Genomic DNA, 12,129 nt, shown 5'->3' on the forward strand with positions numbered 1-12,129 from the left:
AGGACTTCTTTTGAGCCTGACCCTGAGGTTTTCCTCTATAGTCTGACGGTAGAGGCCGTCGCCGCTGCCTAGAGGTGGATGCCCCTGGCCTAGGAGAAAGAGCCCATTTAAATGAAGGGCATTTATATTTTCTTTTGACTGGCAAAAGAGTACTTTTCCCACTGGAAATCGTTTGGATGTATTTGTCCAAATCAACCCCAAATAGCCGATCCCCATGAAAAGGGAACCCAGTCAGGAGTTTTTTGCATGGTGTTTTGGCTGACCAACTTTTCAACCACAGGACTCTATGCATGTGTACTAGCATAAGCGCAAGGCGAGACGCCTGGTGAATAGAATCTTTAATGGCGTCTATGGCAAAACATAATGCTTTTGGTAGCTCTGCCAAATCCCGGGATTGTTGTGCAGGAACCTCTTTAAGGGCCTGTCTAAATTGGTCCTTTAGGGATTGACAGATGCCTATTGCAGCAACTGCAGGCTGAGTAACGGCACCTGCCAAAGAAAAAGATGACTTTAACAGGGATTCCAACCTTTTATCTGTTGGATCCTTAAGCATTCGTGCATTGTCTACTGGGCAAGTTAGACTTTTGTTCACACTGGAAATCGGAGCGTCAACTGCTGGTACTTTCCATTTTTTGGTGAATTTCTCCTCCATGGGATAGAGAACTGAGAATCTCTTAAGAGGGAGAAAACGCTTATCCGGGTGATCCCAATCAGCATAGATAAGCTTTTCTAGTAATGCATGGACAGGAAACGCATGCAAAGGCTGTGAGGGTTTTAAGGAACCCAAGGAAGAAATCGAATTTTCAGCAGAGTCCGTTAGAGGTAGCATAAAAGTAGAGCGAACATCTCCGTAAGAGTTTGTATCAGCAACTTCTCAGATTGTGAGGCTGAAAAAGGTTCATCTACCGTTGTTTCCTCTGCAGAGGAATCATCGGTTTGTCTTTTCTCCTGTTCGCCTGAGGGTAATACCTCATCCTGTACCTACTGTTCCCTTGATAAAGGGTCTAAGGTGGGGGAGGGGGATCTGACACGCTTCCTATCCTGTTGGATGGAGGATGCGATTAAAGCCGCTAATCTTCCTTCCAGACCCTGCAGGGTGGAGGTAAAAACATCTTCAGTCATGTATACAGGGGCTGGAATGTGAGAAGCAGCTGTACCACCAATTTGTTCCAATGGCTAACCCTGGCTTTCCATGATTGGTATTTTAGGCGAAGATGACAGTGTGGAGGTACGACTGGAGTTCCTAGCGCCTGGGGGTGAAACCTTTGGTACCTTTCTGGACTTTGTGTTGTCTTTTTTGGTACGTATAGTCCTAAGCACAAAAGCAGAGCTACTAATAAATTGCAATAATTGCTGAACATAGTCATGACAGAATGATGCCGCTATTAAGTTCAGCCTAGTGCTGGGAAAAATGTCCTTCTTGTATCCGGAATGCCAGTTGCAGCCCTTAAGTGCCCCACCGCTCCTGTGTCCCAGTGTAGGCTGCTTGCTTCCAGCCTAGGAGAGACTGCTCCAGCTGATCCTTAAGCCTCTGTGCGTCCTCGTGGACGTTGCACAGCACCGTGCCTAGGCCCCGCCCCCTTCGTAAACCCCCCTCCTTTTCATTTGAAAATTATTCCCGCGCTCGCGGGAATAATCCCACACGAGGGGGGGAGAGGCAGAGCCCATGACACAGTAGGCAGAGGAAAACAACTTTTGTGGCAGAAAAACCTGACCTCTGCACCCCCCGCAGGGGGGGTTACAACCACTGCTGTTTCCCTAACCCTTCTGGTCCCTTCGTGGGGGAGAAAAGCATTTGGCAGATCTCTTACCTTAAGAGGAATCCCCCTGCATAAGCTGCTGCAGCCACACACAGATTGACACTGAGCTGAAGTGAAGACAACAGATTAAGGTATGTGCATACTCTCTCTAGTGGAAATTTAAGGCATGACAACATTTTTTCCCTTAAAGAAGAAAGCATAGGTGGACTTTTTAGTTCCTAAGTTTCTTCCCTTACCTTATCCCCGCCGCAGGATTTGCTGAAATAACAGTTAATCCAACCTTCACCCATCACGGCGGGCTGCGTTTATCAAACCTTCAAGGACCGGGTCCATTTTTATCGGGGTTCCACTCCTTTGGACCTGTAGAAGCACCCCACCAGGAAAAGCTTTTAGGTAATGTAGCATGACCAAAGCCCTGGGTCCCGGGGTCCAGCCCTCAAAGAGAGGCGTTACAGGCAAAACCTTGTGCTTCGTAAATGAGACCCGAGTACCATCCACTTTGGCCTTAGTGGCACTTTGGATGGATCCGGTCTATGGAGGCTATTTAAATCCAGCATGGATCCCTCCCGGAGCTCCTCAGAGCACATCTTCACTCGTAACCAACACCTTAGGCACTGGCGAAAAAACTGAGGTACTCCTGATAGGAGGAGGGGTTATATAGGAAATGAACTTCCTGGATTGGGTATACCAGTGTCCATCACCTGAAGGTGCCTATATACCCATTAAGTTATTAATTAGGCTCTGTGTCCCATGATGTACGATAAAGAAAGAGAAAGTAGGAGAAATCTATTAGTTGTCACTAGAACAAGTATACAGTACATTGGAATATTTCTCCTTTATTTATGTTCTGAAGACAACTCTTGGATATTAATTTGCGTTCAATCTGGGTGATAATAATCAGGAAAACTAGTAAGGGTGAATCTCCCCTGTAGGGACTCAGACAGCAATAGCTTGACAAGGGCTCTATGTCCACACCTCCCTATCCTATCCAAAACTAAAAGAAAAGTTTAGCCTCTATACATCACATCCAGACTGCCACGGTTGCGCCATTTAGGAGCCAGGTTTCTCTTTCTCTCTGTCCTGGCCACATTGTAGATCCTTCTCCTGCTTCCTTCCCTACAGCTGCTGTGCTGTCATCCAGCAAGGCAGAGCATAGGAGAGGTGGCAGGTTTGGACTGAGTGCAGGAGCTGCAAGCAGGTAATTAGTTGCTAGGACCCTGTGTGGTGGTGGCAAACAATCACCAGCTCGTTAACAAGAAAAGCTGGGCAGTCACTGCCCTCCTTCTAGACCTGCCTTGTGTAAGGTAGGAATGAAAACGCTGCAGGGAAATGAAGGGGAGGGGTGAGGAAACTGCTATAAAGAGGGGGTGAGGACACAGCTAAAAAGGGGGGCGAGGAAACTGCAATAAAGGGGGGGGGGGAACATTGCTAAAAAACAGGGGTAAGGACAGAGGCAGAGGTCGAGGAGACTGCTATGAAGAGAGTCTAAGGAGGTGGGAGACACTGACATGAAGGGGAAACTGTAAAAGAAAAGAAAGACTGTAACATGAGGGGAACTGTGATGCAAAGGGGAGCTTTGACATGAAATGGGGGGGACTGTGACGTAAAAGAGGGGGGCTGTGATGTGGGGGGAACTGTGACGTAAAGGGAGAGAAACTTTGATGTGAAGGGAGACTTTTATGTGAAGGGGGGACTGTGATGTGCAGGGGGGACTGAGGACACTAATGTAAGATGAGTACTGTGATATAACTGTGGGGGTCTGTGATGTAAAAATCTTAGTCATCAGACAAACATGCAAGTCAGACCTCTACGGGAAGAAAATTTCACTGACTGGACCTCCGTGAATTATAATTCATTACCCCTGCCCCAGACACATTTTAAAACATATGGCCACAAGTTGGCAGTTCATGTCTGTCAGCCAACCAATAAACATGCATGCTTTGTTCACCTAACCGCACATGCTAGAGTGAATGGTTATGAGAGGAGTTACGGGAAGACCACTCCCAGCGCCATCTACCTCAGAGCTGAAGAAAGGTTTCAAACTTGTCTGATTGATCTTTCCTGTTTGAGAACGGTTGATCAGGGAATATTTGCCGCTGCCACAAACATGAGACCGTAGCCCAGTCTTGCCATAATTGGTCAAATCAGCAACAATAGCTTTCTTTTTAAGCAGCTTAAGAACTTTTTATTATTTTTTATACACTGTTGAATAAAGTTAGTTAAAAACTGGCAAATTGCAAGACAAACAGAACCCAGTAGATAAATCTACCTTGGAGGTGTTGAATTCCTAACTTAACAGACGATGAAGTTAAAGTGTATGTCTGGGCAAAATAATACCAAAAAAAAAAAAAAAACTTGCCAATACCTGTATAATTACCCATATTTTATCTCAAATACAGAAAAACAAGTGTTAATTCTAGTGGGCTTCTCCTGTTTCAGCTGCAATGCAGTGCCACACTTCAACTGATCAGGCTGGTGTGTATATAGGCCCTAAAAATGATGCAAGCACAACAAAATGACTAGTTCATCTGCCAGAAATACATTGACTTCCTAACTTTCTCCTTGTTCTCCTTATTATTTCATATATACTGTGATTCTGTACTTGCCAAATATTTAGCAGAAATTTCGCCCCACTGAGTCTGACTGCATCCATTTTAACTGTGGGCAGCTGAAACTGCTGTGTGTTCACTTCCTGGATTCACACAGACACACAGAGGCACACCTCCAGCTCTGCAGCCCTGCAGCTCTTATTGGCCCTCTTATGACTCATCCCCCCTCCCTTCCTGGCAAACTCTCACGAGAGTGAGGCTGGGTTCACACTGGATGCCGATCAGGCTCCCAGTAGGGGTCCAGTGCATCCTGGTTCACCGTTTCAGGTCCGATTTCAGCCCGAATTTTGGGCTAAATTCGGACCTGAAACAAATCCAAAAAAACACAGGGCTCCGGTGCAAATTTGCACCGGAGCCGCATCGGAGATATGTGAACCGGCTCCACATTCTCCTGCTAGTGCGAATTGGATGCAGAGATCCAATTCGCAATAGTGTGAACCCAGCCTGAGAGAGAGAGAGCTGTGTATGATGTCATAAGCCTAGGCTTTTTACCAGACAAGAAACAGGAAGTGGGCTGTATAAGGTATTTACTGGTAGAAAAAAAAGTTTTACTATCCAAACAGCAAGGGCAGAAGATTTAATAGATGGAAAGTTGAAAAAATGACTGAAGGTCCGCTTTAAAGGGTAAACCATGAGAAAATGTGCATGTATGAATGTATTGCAAAGATGTATTGAATATGTTTTTTTTTGTTTCTTTTTATCCCTGACCTACACTTTATTTTGCACAACCATAATTATACATAAGTCTGATCTCCAATCTTGTAATGAACACTTGACACAATGAATATTTAACTATAATTCTAAACTATTAACTTACCAGCAAGTGGGAAACACACAATGACAATAATAACTTTCTGACCCAGCACATGAAGGGTTCATCCAACTTCTATATACTGCACTGCTGAAATTCATGGCACACTATGACACAATTATAAAGCTGTACTAGATGATTCATTCCAGATGATGTCCAAACATCCACTACAGATACTAAATGAGAAATGAGAAGGCCTCTATGCTCATGTATGTGTGTGAAGGTGCAGAGTGATTCCACAAGTGGCATACCTTGGAGTATGAGCAGGAAACACTGTTTCTTTTCTGAAAATGTGTGCATGACAAATATGACTTTCTGCCCTTCCTTACCACCCGCCTATTATTAGGCAGCATAAGAGTGTTTGATTCACAAAGTGATCCTCTTTTACCATGTGCGGGAAACATGTTTGAGACTTGATCTCCTTCTGCTTCTTTTGTTTGTGATTCATCAGAGTGGTGTCTGACCCATGAGTCTTATGACTGTAGGAAAAATGGCTGCGGTCACTCACAAAGGGCCATACACTGTGACTGACTCTAGTTGCACTCCAGCCTCCTCAGCGTACCACAAAGACTTAATGTAACCTTATGGTACATGAGGATGCTGAGGTTCCACCCACAGACCACAGCTTCAGGCGGAGGAGGAGATTGCTGGAGCTGGTTGGAGTGAGGAATTAGGTACATGATTCCCTTAAGCTACCTATAGATGGATCCAAATTCTGCTGGTTCAGCGGGGACTGGCCGAATTTCAATCCATGTATGGGCACTGTGGTTGCACGGAAGTAAATCCACTGATCGACTTCTGTACAACCACCCTGCTGGAAACTTTCCTCCCGATCAGCACTGAAGGCTTCCTGCCACCATAATACAATACCACAGTGGGAAGGACTCCCGAAGGAAGGATCAGAACTCATTTTTTTTTCATTCAAGACGCTGGTTGAATGAAAAAAAAAATGATCAGCGTATGGGCTGCCTTAGTCCAGTACTGCCCATAGAGCTAACAGACATGATGGAAGTACTCCAGAGAAAAAAAAGGTTTCTGATATAATGTTTAGCATATAGTATATAGCAGCTTATCGGTCTCTAGATGTGGTGGCTTGGATTTGTTTTCTTTTTTTATGTTCTTTAATTTTCACCAGGTGACCCTGCCAGCTTTCCCTCTCTGGATGGCTACGATCACTTACTCCACTGTATACGGAGGGAAGCTTAGCTGTCACCCTTAGACTGATGTCAGATGGGAGATTCTGCAAACAGTGACCAATCACCAGTGTCAAGATTAAAGAGACTGCCTGTCTGTCCCTATGGAACCACTTCCTCTGTAGCTGAGGAAGCAAGATGTTGCTTTGTTGCTGGCTGAACACTGCTCAATCACGATCGCTAGTAATGGGACCGACATCTCACTGCCTCAACCACAGAGGGAGGAGTTACAGGTAGGGACAGGCCTTACACAGGACTACAAACACGCCTTCCTCCTCATCTCCGTTCCATGGGGGTAGGGGGACATTATTTAATATATCAGTTCAAATCACAGAAAGTTACTACCATTGACATTGCATTTCTGTTAAGGACAGGTATTTTCTGTACTTTCTTAGTCTAAAAAAAATAAAACCACCACATCTAAAGACTGGTAAGCTGCAATATATTACATTTTTATTATTGGGTTTAGATATTACTCAATGTTACCCAAGAGTCATACTTTAACATATTGGTGACTGGTTCTCTTTATGTTACTGGTCTGCTTTATCTGTGCAGTGAGAAAGTTAGAGTTTGGTGTAATATTAATGGAAATATCAAACAACAAGTTCCTTGAGCGCTAAAAACTGTCAGTCATATATAAAGATGTGAAAAACCAACAAGGTTGAATGAACTGGAACCCAGTGCGGCCGTCAACCACTAGAAAATGGATAGACAGAAGAAGAAAACTACAAAGCAGAGCTCTATGGGATAAAGCGCAGGCGTGCAAAACATGTATTCACGGCAACCCAGCAGCTTTGCGGTCCACTGTGCATCACGGGCTTCCTGTTTCCTTTGTCTCCGGCGCGGGGCTGACGTCAGTCAGCGCACCTGGTTCCCTCAGCTCTGCTCGGCTTTCCTGGTCTGCACCATCTCACGGCGGCTGTTACACCTTACCGCCCGCAGCCCAGTTTGGTTCCTTGGTTCCCTCTGACCACCAGCTCAAGTCACCACAGCGGTTGGCATAGTGTTCCCCTGCACCCCGCGATCCCATCCTCCTGGACGCAGGTACAGTCTGACCATAAGTATGCAGGCAGTGGACTACTATCCTCCTCACCGGGCCTCCATCCATTTCACATGGCTCAAGGCACCCCTTACCATCTCTGACCAGCAAGCCTTTTGGATGACATTAACCCCTCTTCACCCGGATGTCACCAGTGGTATCGTTTGCCTTACACGTCATTATTATGACCGCACACCTGCATGACTGTTCATTGCAGTATTTTGTTTATCCAGCTCACAGTATAATAAACTAGTTTTTTATTCAACTCATGTTTTCACATGTACTTTCTGGATCAACCCATAGAGCGTTGCTTTGTAGTTTTCTTAATGGAAATATCTACTGACGTCCTCTATGGACAGGCAGAGCAGACGAGCAAAAGAAAGCAATCATGGAGGTTTGCAATAGTGACTCTCCCCAAAGAGGGAGCAGAGGTTTGTATTTCCCACCTCCACACAACAATTTAATTGGTTTCTGTAATATTGTAAAATATACACTCTTAAAAAATATAAAGATTTACAATGAATTTAAACCAAAAGGAATGATTTTACATATCTAAGAATGAAAGGGGAATGGAAAAGTCAACATTTGATTCATTCCCTTTGGGATGTATTCCATATACATGTGTGAAAGGAAAATGGAGGTGCTGAATATATCACATTCTCATTGGCATTTCTGCAGAGCAGATATAAAAATGTACACAATGGACCCCTCCTTGGTTCTGTCATCACAGAACATCTCAGCATGATGCTAACTGCAGGTGAGATTTGTCCTGTAAAAAGGTGCCTTTTATTACAAGCAATATAATGCTCCTGGTTTACGGTATCTAGCACATGCCATTTCCTCTACTTTACTCTCTGGGGATTCTGACAACTGATGCAATTTTCTGAGCATTTGGGTTTGTCTAAAAAGTCCATCTTCTATGAGGCTACTGCAGCCTTATCTAGTGCTCTCAGGGACTTCCGTCTTCACTATGGTTAAAGACTGGGAGCTCTATCTTACAGTACAGACTAAGCAGGGGCTGCCCAATATGACTAACACTTGTAGAGATAAGTCACGGAATAATATTGCAAGTATGAAGGTGCAAAAAATCAATTGAAAGGGAGCATTATCCTTTTTTTAGGCAAACGCGTGAAAGGGATTGGTGTATTAATGCACTAGGCCTGGTGCATATGGGCACATTCGCCTGTACAGCATAAACAAATATGCATATTTTACTGCCCCGGGAGCCCCTGGTGCTTGCATACAGCTGCCCATACACATTAATGGGTGAAGGTGGCTGCAGGCAGCTCTGCAGCACTACTTATATAAAGCTGCGTATACACACAGATGTAATGTTCCAAACAAACGCTCCCTGCATTCAGGACTTTACGTCTTTGTGCATGCACCACTTTAGACTACAGCAGCCTTCACCCACCCATGTCTATGGTTGATTATACGTAGCACCAGGGGCTCCTGTGCACTAAAATATGCATGTTAACAAATAGACTAGCAAAGTTACACCACCACAGGATGGTACTGTGGGTGTATAAATATTGGTAGAATGTGCCACTTCCTAGTAACTAGGTTAAATGTATTTGGACTTTACAGGCATCAATGTAGTAAGAATTAATATACTTTATCTTGTGTGTTGTCTGTCCAAATTTATGCTATATGGCCTGGGTTAAACCGACATATACTATTTGTATACATTTTAAATGCTTAGATGACACTCTAATTCTGTGAGCTGGCCATAAGCCCTATCTTTAGTGCTGTCTCCCCTTTCGTGTTGTATTACCTACATGAGGAACTATACCTCATGGTCGTTTTATATACATATACTTACTTTCTGGTAAGTTTGACAGGATATACTCCAGATTTTGGATGTGGTGTTGGTGCCTGTCATCTACTGTCTCTATATATGCACTGCCCTTGTTTTGAGGTACTAGGTTACTTGTTCACTCCTGAATACCTGGTGTATCCCCACATCTTTACTTTCCCATTTTTGCATACTTGCTCCTAGCTATGGGATCTTGAAAATATTTTCGATTTACATGTCTTCTATTTGATGATTTATTTTGTTTTATGTAAATTTACTGATGTTTTCTACTTTATTTAGTGAAAAATTAGATAAGCTCCTCAAGAAGCGATATATTGCGAAACATGTCGAGTTTGTGCCCCCAAAAATGGTATTCTGCCCCCACTCTGTCAAGGGAACTCCAGTGGTCATTACACTCATTGACCCGGGTCCAGCGGCCAGAGTTGGATGTGCTGATAACCGCATATATAAGTCTGTATTTTATATGTTTTTAAGATATTTTTGTACATCTGCTATTAAAATATGCACGTTTGTTTATGCTGTACAGGCAAATACACCCATGTACATAAACCATTAAATCATTGTTTCTATAGATTGTTTTAATACCATATGTACATGGGGGAAGTGTACTTCACCAAGGTCTGCTTCCTGTATAGTTAGGCTGAACAGTGGTTGTGCTTTGCTCTAATCTCCCTGCAAGCCTATCAGACATTGGGGTTGATTTACTAAAGGCAAATAGACTGTGCACTTTTGCAAGTGCAGTTGCTCCAGAGCTTAGTAAATGAGGTAAAGCTTCACTTTACAAAGAATACCTGATCATGTGCAAGGAAAATAAAAAAAATAGCATTTTTGCTTGCACGTGATTGGATGATGGAAGTCAGTAGAGCTCCCCCTCATTTACTAAGCTCTGGAGCAACTGCACTTGCAGAGTGTCAAAAGTGCACAGTCTATTTGCCTTTAGTAAATCAACCCCTAAGTGTCTGTCTGAACACAATTAACTCGCAGTCTCTGAAAACTTGAAATACCTACAATGTTATTCAGAAACCATAAAATCTTTGTCTAGACTTGAATCACACGAGTGAGGTTGCAGCAGTGTTCTTTAATCCACGGCAAACAAGAAATATTTTTTTTCTTAAAAAAATAACGTGATTTGGCAATGATGACATGAAGTAATGCCTGACTGATTCATGTAAATGGTGAATTTCAATGATAAATTCCTAGCATACAGTATTGTTATTTGCAATGTGTTTCCCAAATAAATTCCAGATTTAGCTCTTGGAATGAACCATATGAGCAAATTATGGAAACACGAATGACCTGCAATAAAACCAGCTAGTGTAAAAAAAATAAATAAAATAAAAGCTGCTTACGAGAAAAAGACTCTTTGTCAGCTAGTGCTATGACCGTAAATTTGCTTTCAGGCGAATCAAGCACATTTACAGATATCTACTGTCTATTATTCTCTGACAAAACAATACAAAAATTTTCTTGGGTGATAACTGACTTATAGTTTATGAAGTCATATCTAACCCTATTCCCAGTTAGGAGGAAGGCCCACCCAAAACCTAACAGTGAGAAAATAGGAGTTTGTGTTGATTACTGTAAACAGAAATAAATATTCCGAAAGAAAACCATATTCAAAATATCTTTCAGACATCTTTAAGGTCTAGCTGCAAACTAATATATATATATATATATATATATATATATATATATATATATATATATATATATATATATATATCCTGTATAAATATCATATACAGTATATCACATGCAAACTTACTGCATGCCTGAGGCAAATAACAAATGAATGTCATATAAACAACATAAGTTTTGTTATCTGCACATTGATACGGAATAAGTCTGTATATATATTACTTTCCTCTGAGCCAAATAACCATTCACAACAGAAAACCCATTCAACAATGCAAACATTATCTTTGTATCGTTTATTGCACAAAAAGCAGCATATAACAAAAATATGAAGGCAGTTTAGAGAGAAAATACTGAGTGGGGGCATGTCCTCTCTCTCTCCGTTTATTTTAGTCTATAGATTTCAGCGCTGGGCACAAGAGTCTCTTCCCCCCTCCCCCATTCACTCTGGCAGTACGAAGGTTGTGTTAGGGGCAGACACGTGCAGTTTGCCTACCTGTGGCCCCCGATGATGTTTCAGGAGCAGGCGTGTGTTGTGCTGACGTTTTCTCAACCTTCAAGTTGGGGGAGGGTGTGGGCGTCTTTTCCGTCAATTTAATTGTGATTTCCGGCTTGGTTCCATCTCCCTTCAAAACAAACACAAAGCAAATTACAACATAGCTCTGAAAAGGGAGATGTTAAGATCCAATAAATCTAAAATGAGCATAAAAAAAAGCAAAGCTCCTGCGACTTAAGCCGCGTACACATGGGCCTAATGTCAGGAGAAATTCGACCCATGTGTATGGCATCCGCTCCGTTTGGACGGCTTCTGTCGGATGAGCATTCTGAACAAAGTCTGCAGTCTTCTCTTCTCTACATCCCTTCAAACTCCTTAATTTATAAAGCTTTTCTGAGAGTTTAGAAAAAAAGGCGGCAGAGAGCTGAGCTTAAACTCTGCAGAGCTCAGTGAGGAGAGTTCAGACAGCTGATTGGAGGGAAGGGACACACCCCCCTCCACGCAGCACACAGGAACAGAGCTGAGGCTGTCAATCAGCTGGAGATCCCTTCTCTGTCACCTTTTTTCCTCTTGGTGTCAGGAAAACTTCTCAGAAGTGACTCATGCTGGTAGCAGAGGAACGAAACTGCAGACAGAAATAACACTTATGCCGCGTACACACGAGCGGACTTTTCGACCGGACCGATCCAACGGACCGAGTCCGGCGGACAATTCGACTGTGTGTGTGCTTCATCGGACCTGCAGCTGACTTTTTCGGTCGAAAATCTGAC

The 12,129-nt window shown here is 43.1% G+C and overlaps 1 protein-coding gene across 6 annotated transcripts in view; it reads right to left on the reverse strand.

Moving 5' to 3' along the window:
- NSD3 (nuclear receptor binding SET domain protein 3) overlaps nt 1–12,129 on the reverse strand; it is a 208,389-nt gene that overhangs the window by 124,007 nt on the left and 72,253 nt on the right. For all 6 annotated transcript variants that reach the window (XM_073622338.1, XM_073622337.1, XM_073622342.1 and 3 more), the window contains exon 6: nt 11,360–11,489. In XM_073622338.1, coding sequence (XP_073478439.1) covers nt 11,360–11,489 — 130 coding nt within the window. The remainder of the gene's footprint in view (nt 1–11,359; nt 11,490–12,129) is intronic.

The sequence above is a fragment of the Aquarana catesbeiana genome, linkage group LG03, assembly GCF_042186555.1.
Source record: "Aquarana catesbeiana isolate 2022-GZ linkage group LG03, ASM4218655v1, whole genome shotgun sequence".
NCBI classification, from domain to species: Eukaryota; Metazoa; Chordata; class Amphibia; order Anura; family Ranidae; genus Aquarana; species Aquarana catesbeiana.